The sequence below is a fragment of the Larimichthys crocea genome, chromosome VIII, assembly GCF_000972845.2.
Source record: "Larimichthys crocea isolate SSNF chromosome VIII, L_crocea_2.0, whole genome shotgun sequence".
NCBI lineage: Eukaryota > Metazoa > Chordata > Actinopteri > Sciaenidae > Larimichthys > Larimichthys crocea.
The window spans coordinates 30,541,316-30,554,226 of record NC_040018.1 but is presented as its reverse complement, the minus strand read 5'-3'; the positions used below and the strand labels follow the sequence as shown (position 1 = coordinate 30,554,226).

Sequence of the window (12,911 nt, the reverse complement as noted above, 5' to 3'; positions counted from 1 at the left end):
AAAGGCATTTTTTAAACTATGTGCACCTATATAATCCTCATGTTTATTTATGCATACATCATCTAAAGCAAACTTTGAAGTTTATACTGTAAAACTTGGGATAGATTATTAGTATAAAAGTATGAAAGCCTTCTCATGACGTCGTTCTTGTCTTTTCTTGTCTGTGTTTTGGTGTGAGCGTTGCAGATAGTTTTTTGGGGGTGATCTCCGGCTGCATGTTCGCCGCCTGAAGCAGCTCCATCAGCATCAATGATCAATGCGGCTGCCTACCTGCCCTCCCTGGGAAGCGGTGTCCCATTTCTGCTGCTTTATCCTGCTGCTCCCGCTGCTGGGACAGAGAGAACAAGGAGAGGTTTGTTCACGCTGCAGCGTTTACCCCCACCCCGACCGACACCGCAAAAAAAACCCACCACCACCAACCGAGAACCAACGCAAACCACCAAAAAACCAAACAACAACCCACTCCCACCCAAAGAAAATCATCATCATCCAAACCATCACTGTCTGAGGCTGGCAAGTTCATCTAAATCATGCAACTAACGTTCATGCAATATTTTCTCAGTCAGATGTCAAATCAATAAAACGTCAGAAAAATGTGGCTCATAAAAAAAACTAAAATTTGATATTTTGTACAACCAACAGTCAAAAAAACTAAATTTACTTTGAATGTACTTTTAAAAAATATTCCCATTTAAAAAAGCCAATTTGCCAATTTTGCTTAAAAATGACCTAGAATATGAGTTGATTATTAAAATAGTATTAATGTTTATGGACTAATTGATTAATCTGCCAATTATTTCAGACTTTGTTCCAAAAATAGCATGCTTTGGATATTACAACTGTAATTTTAAATAATTACAAATGATACTAAAAAACACATAAATAGATAGACATAAAATAATAAATATAAAAATACAACACATGAGAAATTATAGAAATAAAAAACAAAAAAACAAGTAAAAACATCTCAAATGAATAATAAGAACAAAATATAATCATAATAATATTATATAAATATAAAAAATGAACTCACTTATTAAATTCACCCCAGTTAGAAATGTTCACTCTGTCAACACCCCAGGACAGATGCGCTGAAACCAAGTGAATAAATTAATTAATTAACAATAATAGATAAAGTTAATGTGGCTCAAATAACAATAAAGATAAAGTTTAATCAAAAGGTTTGAACTGAAACTCTCTGAGATTTTTAAATCAAGTTAAAACTAGAACGTTTAACAAACGTTTCACAAACATTAAACAAACTGTTTTTCTGTCATCCACCTGCACACCACGGTCTCGTGCATGCCCGCCTCCCCCTCGCGCAGACTCACCTTGATAAATTAGGATAAAATACACAGATAATAAGTGAAGCAGCCTTCTCCGGCCTCGTCTTAAATAGGGATCCATTCGTGGTTCGCGGATCCGCAGTCAGTCGGGTTTGGACAGCATCACCTGGTGAAAAGCCTCCGGCTGGACTCCCGCTGCTCCCTGCGCTGCTCCATCCGGCTCATCCCCCGAGCGGCCCGCCGCGCGCCTCAAGAACCGATGCACCTGCTCATTAACATAAAATATGCACAGGTGCGCGCGAGTGGGCGGGGCTCGAGACGAAGAGGCAAACACACACACACACACACACACACACACACAGGTGACCTGCTGAAGATCTGACCTGCAGTGATCATCAGACAACAGAGACACTTTAATGATGATTACATTCATTAATGCAGCTGTGAGGTGATCTGAGTCCAGACTTTTATTAAAGATCAAGTATAAACACTGAGAACCACGAGGACATGAGGACATGAGGACAGTGCCCCTCTGTGGTCCACAGGCAGAGCATCACAGCAGTGTGAGGACAAAAACACACCATGAGACATGAACACAACACAGAGCAGGTGCACACCTGAGCAGAACCCAGATCATGGTGGTCAGACGTCAGCTGAGGCGGGTCGGGTTGGAGAGAGAGAGACACTGATGGAATAAAAGAATAATAACAGAAGTAACGTCCTCTCTTCTTCTTCTTCTTCTTCTTCTTCTTCTTCTTCTTCTTCTTCTTCTTCTTCTTCAGCAGGAAATCACGTCCAGGTGTGTTTTTAAAGGAGTGCTTTGAAAATGACGTTGCAGTTTTCATCAAACTACAAAAGATTATTTCCACATTTTTCTCAAGATAAATCCAGATGTGCCTCACATCAACAGCAGTCCTGTTTAATATTTAAAAATGAGAGTTTACACAATAAAGTCTGTTACAGTTTGAGGTTGATGTATTTATCAAAAGTCAAAATGAAAACATTTCTGCATCCTCTCTTCTGAATCATGATTGACACATCAGGCTCAGTGTTTAATACTTTTAAAAATTAGATTTGTACAATGAAGTTTGGTGCAATTTTAAATGACCACATGAAATAACTCATGGACTGCTGCTCTGTATATGCTGTAAAAGTTCATTAATCACCGTCTGATGAAAACCACTCATCATGTTTGTACGTGAGCTTGCAGGGACGTGATCAGGGATGTGATTCAAACATCATAACAACTTTTCACAGGATGAATCCTCTCTTCATCCTCAGATGTGTTCACCGCATGAGAGCTCTTTAAATTAGTTTGTTTACTGATTTAAAAATGAGAGTTTACTGTAATTTTCATTAAACTACAACTGAAACTAATATATTAAATAATAATAATATATTAAATATGTTAACATGAAATGCAGGGAAAGAAAATAAATAAATCTCTTTTATTTTAATCTTTTTAATTCATTTTAAGGCTGTTTAATGAGTTTTATCTGTTTTTATTGTCTCAGATATTTAAGGTGCAAACAGAGGAACCCTTCATCTGTCAGGTGTCCTCCTCCTCCTGGTTGTTGTTGTGCAGACCCTGACGACCTGATCTGGACCTGAACCTCCCCTTACCATCAGCGAGGTGACCCCGGCCTGACCAGCTGCACCCAGACTCGTATTAGCATGTGAAAGTCAGAGGAAACGCTTCCTGCGTCTGTCTGTCTGTCTGCTGTCCGGGTAAAAAGGCCTTTGACTGACTGAAGCCCTCAGAGACCCGGACGGGCTTTGTGTCGGCCAGCCAGGAGGTGTCTGCTTTCATAAATGGAAACAGGACCAGCAGAGAGGAGGAGGAGGAGGAGGAGGTGGAGGAGGTGGAGGTGGACAGGATGGAGCGAGGGTTTGAGAGGCAACGTTTAAAAAACGTGGACGTGATTTCTGATTTGTTTGAGCGATAAGTCTGAATCTGACACACACACTGCTGCAGCTCCTTCTCTTCACGGGCGTGGAAACTGAAGCATCCCTCTGAGGTTTACAAGGCTTCACACACACACACACACACACACACACACACACACACACACACAGTACTGGAAACCTGGCGCCTGCTTTGTCCCCTGCAGACTGCTCATTAAAGCTCCCATGAAATGACTGATTGTTTCCTGTCGATTTTTGTGTTTCTGCATGATATTAGATGTTGTTGCACGACTTGAAGAGCAGATCTGCTGTTACTCCACCTCAATGCTGAAAAAATTTAAAGCAACACTACGTAGAAATTTGTGTTTTTGTGATTTAGCACCCACAGTTTGAGAGTGTACGACTAAAAGTCAGCCCAGATTTACTCTCTTCTCCTCTGCCATTATGTCCACAGAGGCTGCTAAGCTCCAGTTCTGGCACGACACTGGCTCCGTCCCCCGCCGAGAAGGTCCAGTTATGTCCTTCATGAAGGGAGGACTAATGTGTGCATTTGTTTTAGTGAAGTACAGCTAATATCCTGCTCCACAGACAGACAGTGACTGCAGGGAGGACATGAAGGACAAACCAACGACTTCACACTCGGTTGCACTGATTTCTGGATGTTTTACATCGTAAGTCACGACTCAGTTTGCACTACGTCTGCTCAAGGCCGGGACTTTGATTCACTTTCTACAGCCTAATTTAACTTTATAGATTCTGACTCTATTTCTATTTTTTCTTTATTTGTAAAAATCTTTGCACGTTCAATTTAAATCCAGATTTGTCTCAAAGGTTCTTGTGTTTACTGTGTGTGAATTTATAAGGCATATCTAATGAACTGAATTCACAGCTCTTCTCTTCTCGCGTGAACAAACCAAAGTCTGTCTGCAGTAGAGTGGCAGGAAACATGCTGAGCATAAAGAGAGTCGACACGTCAACCTGTTCATGGTCTTATTTATGAATTCATAACCGTGTGTGTGTACACAGAGGAGTGAGAAACAAAGTACATGACTGTTCCTAATCCATACAATGCTGATTCACGTGGAAGCTGAGAGTTTAATTTGACTCGTTACCTTCAGATAACGACTTCTGTATCTTGTTACGCATTTAGATTAAACGCTTTTCAAAAGATCACAGCTGAATCAGATCGTTTGAATCTTCTCAGTCGGAGCTGCTCGCCTCTCGGGATGGAAACAGCAGCAGGACAGAGATGTGCAAATTAAATTTATTGAAGTCATAAATCCCATAAAGTCGTGAGCTCAAGATAACGAGACAAAAACAAACATCCGTCCGTCCTCTCAGCTTCTGTGTTCAAATCAAAGGCAGGTTCGTCCACAGGCTAAAAGACTGACAGAGAATCACATCTTGAAAAAAAAAAAAAAGCTAAAACTTCTATCTACACATCGGGGAATTAAAAATGCATAAATATATACACAGAGAGTTTGTTCTGTTCATGAATGATAAATCCACCCTTTGAAAGACACGTTTGAAAGAAGATAGCTGTCAGAAAAAGTCGAAAACAGAGTATGTACAGAATGTAAAGTTATCTGCTGTTTCTTTTAGTGCATCAGGCGACAAACGGAGGAGGAGGAAGAGGAGGAGGAGGAAGAGGAGGAGGAGGGGAAGATGTGTGTTTGTGAGGAGAACCTCGTCACTGGATGGAAATTAAATCCACACAAACTGACATGAATCAAAAGGATCGCCCGTCTTTGTTCCTTTGAGGAACTTTCACTGCTTTAATTTTTTTTAGACTTAAGACGATGATCTTAAGTGAAACAGCAGATCAACAGAGGACTGAACGCCCCTGTATTCAGTGTGTGTGCGTTCATGTGTGTGTGTGAACTCGGTGATCTTTGGATTGAGAGTCCGGCACACTGGTTTTTGGGCGTGCTGCCGTTATCTGGGCCGGTGGTTGGCGAGCAGGAAGTCCTTGTCTTTGCAGGTGAGGCAGAGTTTGAGGTTCCTGAGCGAGCCGCCGGCGGAGTAGAACGCCCAGACGCCCATCAGGAACAAGATGACGTAGGTGGGGACCAGGCTGGCGACGTATTCGGGGTTCTGGAAGGTCTGCAGGAGGAGGACGAGAAGCGGAAATCAACACAACACACGAAGAAAAACACCCGATCGAGCCCTCGTCCCTTCACCGCCAGCGACACTCACCAGACAGGAAACGATGAGGTGGCTGATGACGACGGCAGCCACCGCCCACCAGCGCTGCTTCTCGCAGGCGTCGAAGAAGACGACGCCCCAGAACATGTGAAGCAGGATGATGGCCATCGTCATGAAGGCTGAAAGACAGAGAGGGAGTCTGTGAAGTCACATTTCTGCTTCTACATCAAGAGAACGTCATGTCCTACATTTCCCAGGATGCCTTTGGCCCCACAGGGAAGCGTGGGAACATTTCAAATTAAGTTTTCTATGAGTATTGAGAGCCAAGCAGACTCATTATGTCATGACACAACGTCTATGAATAGTGTTGATATGTGAGTTTATTCAGATTCGGATACGCAGAGAAGGTGGACGTCATCTACATGTGTGGTTCCCACCCTAAAGGATAGAGGAGGAGGTGTGATAAGGTGGGAGTGATTTTGCCAAACTAGGGTTGCAAAATTCTGGGAATTTTCAAAGTTGGAAACTTTCCATGGGAATTAACAGGAATTTATGGGAATAAACAGGGAATTTACTAAATTCCTTTAACAGGTAACTTAAATATAATAATATAGGGAAATATATTTTAGCATAATCTTCCAGATTTCATGCAGGTCCACTTGAATATCTGCTATCACATGCACATAGCACACTGCTTACTGCAGGGCTGTTGAGGCCACGCCCCCTCTACCTGCACAGGTGATTTCTGTACCTGGACCACACTTTAGAGCCCAGAGCTCACAGAGACTGTTGAAGACACACATGTGAGCTCGTGGACTACATGATATTGTTCAATAAAATAATTAAAACTCGACAATTTCTACTTACAAATTAATTGTTTGGATATGATAGTTTGTTTAAATTTACACTTAATTAATTAATTTCCGATCACCACCAGGCTCTGTGAGGGCTGTTTGACCAAGGAGGAGGGTGATGGAGTGCTGCATCACATGACCTGACCTCCACAATCACCTGAACTAAACCCAACCAAGACGTTCTGAGATGAGTCAGACCACAGATTGAAGGAAAAGCAGCCAACAAGAGCTCATCATACATGGGAACGCCTGCCAGGTGACAATCTCATGAAGCCGATTTCGTAGTTTAGATGTTGTATGTGTTAATCTACGCTGTAGAAAAACCATTGAAGGAGAAGTTGTGTCCAAACTTTTGACACTTTTGATAGTTTGTGTAGGACGACGACAAAAACAGTGCAGGCTGTAGCTGTCCAAACACATCTCTGTGGTTACCTGATGACAGGAAGTAGTGCTGCGAGTCTCCGTGGATCCCCACAGTTCCTGGGCCGACGGAGTCCGCCAGGATGTTCACCACCGAGAACGCTCCGCTCATGAAGCCGAAGCCGAGGCCGGACACTGAGACAAAACAACGGCAGAGGAGTGTTTTATTCCACTGATGCATCAGGACAGTGCAGAAACCATAAGTACGTCTTTGTGGAGATTCAGGTAATTAAAAATGAAGCTGCTCTTTCAAACTCCAGGCCTAAAGTTACAGATCGTGATGTGACGTGCAGATTAACGTTACCGTAGGCGAGCTGCCGTATGGAGATCGGCATGGTTTCCTCCTGACTGAGAGTGAGGAGGCCTTCATTGGCTTTCCTGCAGGGAAAAAACAAAAACACACACAATAACATCAGTTTGAGTCCCGAGTGAACGTCACTGTGAGCTGTAAACAAAAACATCAATAGGAAATATGTATGTCAGCGAGTGGAAGACGATACGAGCGTCAACAATGAACCTCAAACAGAAAAAGACCGAAACTGGAACACACCGGCACAGATTGGCACTGGAGTGGACAAACTGGTGGGAAACTATTTGTCAGGGTGTCATGACGATGATGGGAGAGGTCAGGATTCAGATCTTTGTGCCGAGATGATTTAAAGAGACAGTTCAACTATTTTTAAGTGTAGTTTAAAGGGAGCAGTGGTTGAGTGACATAGACAGTGAATGAGAGTGAGAGAGCGTTGGTAAAAGGACAGCCAGTAACTCAGAGAAATAAAGTTATTTTCTGGTTGTTTTGTAGCGGTTATGTTCACACACCACTTACACTGCAGATCAGCTGTTCAGGACAGGAAGCCGACTGAAACTTCATGTTCAAAACATTTCAAGGATGGTGTGCGCTTGTGTTTCTGTTTCGATCTGCGGCGTCAGGTCGGTTTGTGAGTAGAAATATGGAAGTTGTTTGATTAATGTCAAAGAAAAAAAAGTTGTCTGACTTTTTTTTTTGAGGCGACCGAGCGATTGTTGCATTGTCGGTACCTTTAAGAAGCTGATAAAAACTCCCCAGTGTATTCAGCAGTTTGTCCTGTAAAGTCTGTTTATTGTTTGTTTTTGATTCTTTGTCAATCATTTAGCATTTTTTCCTCAGTTGTGTCTGTTATTATAAAAAGTTATTTACATCAAACTTATCTGTTAAATCAAAAAGAAAAAGGGACTTTGTCTTTTCTATTTTGTGTTATTTTCACGTAAATGTGACTTTTTCAGACGATCATCACGTCATCACTGAAGATCAGCTGCTTCACCTTCAGTTTTCATCTTTTATTTAAATTTAAAAATCACATTTTTCTTCTAGCAACCTTCCAGGTCCTGATTTCATTATTTTTTAAATCGATAGTTGAAAATTAATCTGCTATTTATTATTTTAAACCTCTGGTTCCAGCATCTCGAATATGAACGCTTGCTGGTTTTCTTTGTTGATAATGAATTAAATATCTTTGAGCGTTTGTTCTGAGGATTGAAACTGATGTTATCATGATCATTTAATGGACCATTAATTAAATATATCAGCTGTTCGCATAAAGTTATTTCCAATTATTAAATTCCTGGTGAGGTTTACTGTTACAGTGCACTCACGTTATTTCTGCACAATCAGGTTTATTGTTAAACTGCCTCCATTTCATATCAGCCTCATACCTTCGTCTTTCACAGCACAGATACCGATATTCTTGTGCTTGTCTCGACATCTAACCTTCAACATGATCATGTTGGTGCATGCAGTGCAATAAATCCTGCACACTTCAGGCCTTAGCGTTAGTTTAGTGCAGTAAGAATCAGCACAGGCGTTTGACCTCAGATAACTGGATTATAAAACTTTGGTGGCCTCTAGTGGCTGCTGACGCTCAACAACATCAACCCTGTGTCCTATTTCCAGACTACAACCTAAAATCTAAGCAGGACGTTCAAGGGCACAAAGGAAACGGACCAAATAAATCTTTAGACTATGAGTTTGTGTGGACATAGCAACATGAACATGACTAACTCCAGTGACGGGTATGATGGAAATATGATTAATAACCAGCGACTCACTTGAGCAGTTTGTAGTAGGCGAAGCGGAAGGTTTCCTGCAGCAGGACGGACAGCACCACGCCGAAGATGAGGAGACCTTTCTGCTGCGCCGCGCTGTCTTTATTACTGATCTGAACCGAGATGAACCAAACCAGAGAGGACAGCAGCAGAGACACGAGCCAGAAAAACGCTCTGAGAGGGAAAAACAAGAGAGGCACGGTTAGTTCATGACATGAAGAAACTCAAGAGGATTATCATGTCTGATAACTGTCAGCTCCAGGTTTATTTCCAGATGTACACTGACCTGTTTACGGCTTACAAAGCCTTCATAAATGTCTGTGACTTGCTGCCTTAGACTCTAAATAAACACTCAGAAGTAGGTGATTCCCTCAGGGCTGTCCATTTTTGGACAGGCTGTCCATTTTTGGCTCCAAAAACCAGGTTTAAGGCTCACTGAGCAGGAGACGGCAGGACATGAATGTATTATTACCACTGACATCATGAGGCAGGACACCTACAAAATAAGATGAACTAACTGTACAGCAGCTGAGTAAAGAATTAAAAAACCTGAGGCTGGACAACACTGGACTTTTCTTGTCCTTGGTTTTGGTATCAGCACCGGTCAACAATGTTTTTGGCAGCTCTGAAACTCCTTCAGCGGTCCAGTTTAATCGTGTTTATGCCGCATGTTTTAAACGATGGACGACAAACAGTGCATCACCGTGTCTTTTAGCTGTAACGTCTAAAAAGCAGGGCTGTGTTTATATTTCTGTTCTGCACTGTCTGACATGCACGGTGTGTTACTGCAGCACACAAAGAAGTTCGTATGACGCAGCTTTTAAGCTGAAGGCCGTCGATCTGGCTATCCAGGAAGGAAACAGAGCTGCTGCACGTAAACTTGGCGTTAATGAATCCATGGTGTATCGTGTCGTATTGTATCGTGATACTTTGTCTGGTCTGGTATTGTGATATTTTGTCTGGTATTGTATCGTGATATTTTGTCTGGTATGGTATCGTGATACTTTGTCTGGTACGGTATCGTGATACTTTGTCTGGTACGGTATCGTGATACTTTGTCTGGTACGGTATCGTGATACTTTGTCTGGTACGGTATCGTGGCTTCCTTTTTGGGTCTGGTACGGTATCCGTGATACTTTGTCTGGTTGGTCGGTATCGGGATACTTTGTCTGGTATCGGGTACCGGTATATACGTGATACTTTGTCTGTATGGTACGGGTTTTAATTTTTTAAAAAGCCTGCAGTATCACGATAATACCCGGAAACGTGATACTTTGTCTGGTCTGGTATCGTGATACTTTGTCTGGTACGGTATCGCGGTACTTTGTCTGGTACGGTATCGCGGTACTTGGTCTGGTACGGTATCGCGGTACTTGGTCTGGTACGGTATCGCGGTACTTTGTCTGGTACGGTATCGCGGTACTTTGTCTGGTACGGTATCGCGATACTTGGTCTGGTACGGTATCGCGATACTTTGTCTGGTACGGTATCGCGATACTTTGTCTGGTACGGTATCGCGATACTTTGTCTGGTACGGTATCGTGATACTTTGTCTGGTACGGTACGGTATCGTGATACTTTGTCTAGTACGGTATCGTGGTTACTCATTTTGGCATGGTTTGTAGTGTCTTGTATCATGATACTTTGTCTGGTCTGGTACAGTATCGTGATACTTTGTCTGGTCTGGTACGGTATCGTGATACTTTGTCTGGTCTGGTACGGTATCGTGATACTTTGTCTAGTAAGGTATCGTGATACTTTGTCTGGTACGGTATCGTATCGTGATACTTTGTCTGGTACGGTATCGTGATACTTTGTCTGGTACGGTATCGTGATACTTTGTCTGGTACGGTATCGTGATACTTTGTCTGGTATTGTATCGTGGTACTTTGTCTGGTACGGTATCGTGATAATTTGTCTGATACGGTATCGTGATAATTTGTCTGGTACGGTATCGTGATACTTTGTTTGGTACGGTATCGTTTGTAGTGTCTTGTAAGTCTCTGTGGGCCGGGCAGCTCACCTGTGTGAATGAGACATGTCGTGTAAAAGCACCTTGAATGTTGGAAGACTAAAAGTCAGCATGTAAACACAGTTCATTCACCATAGTGTACATTCTTCTTCTTCTCAGTGGAGGACAAGTGTTTACATGTTTTAAAGTCACTATTCTGTGTCTTACTGCTTTGTTTAATGCCATATTTAAATACTATTAGTCGTTGTGTTTGTTATGTTGTGCAGAGCTCTGCCCGTCCTCAGGTCATCACATCAAGCTGCAGCTCGCTGTATGAGTCACATTAACGAGGCTACAGCCCGCTGTGGTTTAGGCGTTAGCTCCTGCTACAACACTGTCTCATGGTTCATTCTCAGCTAAATAATAATAAAAAAAGATTAGACTCTTTATCTAATTTTCCATGTGTCAGCTGTTCTTCCCAGGGTTTCCAGGACGCGTGAGACGGGTAACGAAGAAAGGCTGTCCGATAATGGAAGCTGATAGCGGTAGCTCGCTAGTTAGCCGTTAGCTCCGCAGCTAGCCCCGCTAAAAGCTGTTTTTATTTTAATTAAGTTGAATTAAATTTAATTAAATTAGTTTAAAGGCGGCAGCAGCGTCTCCGTCACGTCCACCCTGATGGAGACACACTAACTCTCACCCTGCTATGAGGAAGATGACCCGCAGCGGCTCCCGGGCGATGGTGAACAGGAACAGAGCGATGGCCGGGCCGAAGGCGATGAAGGTGCAGCCGAAGAACACCGCGGCCGTCATGGTGGCTCTTTGTGCCGGGCAGAGGGTGAGCAGTCAGCGGCCTGTCTGTCTCCGTCACACGGGGTCTGTTTATCTACCGGGGTTCTGTCGGTAAACCGGACAAACGTTCAGCCTGCCGCCGCCTTTACCGTGCCGAGCTACTTCCCTGTATACACACACACACACACACACACACACACACACACACACACACACACACACACACACACACACACACATGCGTATCACACGGTCTGCTGCTGACGTCACAGCACGGGGTCACGTGAAAAAAGAAATAATTACACACACACAGTACTAATAATATAATCATAATAATAAAATAATAATAATAATATATAAAATATATAATATATAAATATTAATAAAAACACACAATAATAATAAAACATAATAATATAATATAATAATAATTTAATAAAAAAAATCGTAATCATAATAAATATACATAATAAAATAATAAGATAAATCATAATAATAAAATATTAATAAAAATAACAAACAACAATACTATATAATAATAATACATAATAATAATAAAATATTAATAAATAAATAACAACATAATGTAAAAAAAATAACAAACAATAAAAATAATAAAATAATAATATATAAATAATAAATAATAATAATAAAATATAATCATGATACACAACAATGTACGAGCCCTACCGTCATTCATCATCCATTTAGCATTCCTCTGGTTTCTGTAACCATGGTCACCCTCCTAACCCTGAAAGGATTGACGAGTCACTGACTTTAATATCTTGGTGTAACACTGGATCCAAATTTGAACTTTAAGAAACTGTTTAAAAACACGTTAAAACCATAAAGCATTTTGCCACCTAGAACTGTCTCTCTTGGTGCAGCCAGATTTTTGCCGCTATGATTCTTTCCCTATGTCTTTTGTATTCTGTTGGTGGCAGGGCTGGAGAAACAAACCATAACTGGTCCATAAACACAAAGCCAGCGTTTCCATCACTGTACGTGAAAATACATTCACTGAGCTTTGAGTTTCAGATTTTTTCAAACTTGTGCCTTGTTTATAAATGGAAATGGTGGCCCCTCCTCCTGAGTAAGCTTCTAGATCTTTCAGAATATCCCTTTACAGATCAGACCATGAGCATTTCGTCGCTCTGCATTGGGCGATCAGCCCTTTCTGTGAAAGCCACAACTCAGGTGAATGCCCTACCTGACGATATAAAGAGCTGCAGCTCCATCATACATTTAAAACCAAATGAAACATGTCTGCTAAAGGACACCTCCGCCTGGCAGCCACTGACACTGTGGGTGTATTTTGGCTTTGTACTGTTGTTTGTGCTGTAATGTGTTTTCATTGTGTCTGCGAAGGGACTGCAGATGGTGCAGTACATCAAATGTAATCGTTTATGTTTAATACGGTACATGGTGCCATTAAATAATGAATGAATTATAACGAGTGATTAATTTGTTTTCTCTACC

At 41.8% G+C, this 12,911-nt stretch overlaps 2 protein-coding genes across 2 annotated transcripts in view; both read right to left on the bottom strand.

The window, feature by feature from the left end:
- otog (otogelin) overlaps positions 1–1,470 on the bottom strand; it is a 53,631-nt gene extending 52,161 nt beyond the window's left edge. The window contains exons 1-3 of the mRNA XM_027281370.1: positions 1,332–1,470; positions 1,034–1,091; positions 271–328 (exon numbers count right to left, since the gene is read on the bottom strand). Coding sequence (XP_027137171.1) covers positions 271–328; positions 1,034–1,091; positions 1,332–1,407 — 192 coding nt within the window. The 5' untranslated portion in view covers positions 1,408–1,470. The remainder of the gene's footprint in view (positions 1–270; positions 329–1,033; positions 1,092–1,331) is intronic.
- A 2,697-nt stretch (positions 1,471–4,167) lies between these two features.
- Positions 4,168–11,656, bottom strand: aph1b (APH1B gamma secretase subunit). Its single transcript, XM_010744184.3, has 6 exons — positions 11,341–11,656; positions 8,696–8,866; positions 6,915–6,988; positions 6,623–6,745; positions 5,388–5,515; positions 4,168–5,294 (listed from the first exon to the last, which is right to left on the bottom strand). Exons 1-6 carry the CDS (start codon positions 11,451–11,453, stop codon positions 5,127–5,129), a joined length of 777 nt encoding a protein of 258 aa, XP_010742486.1. The 5' UTR covers positions 11,454–11,656; the 3' UTR covers positions 4,168–5,126.
- Positions 11,657–12,911: the final 1,255 nt, after the last annotated feature.

Bases quoted from the DNA above. Each gene is read 5' to 3' on its own strand.
- aph1b (XM_010744184.3), bottom strand. From the start codon at position 11,453: ATGACGGCCGCGGTGTTCTTCGGCTGCACCTTCATCGCCTTCGGCCCG. The intron at 8,867-11,340 runs GTGAGAGTTAGT...TTTCCCTCTCAG, and splicing joins GTCATCTTCCTCATAGCAGG to AGCGTTTTTCTGGCTCGTGT. The intron at 5,516-6,622 runs GTAACCACAGAG...TCTGTCTTTCAG, and splicing joins GCACTACTTCCTGTCATCAG to CCTTCATGACGATGGCCATC.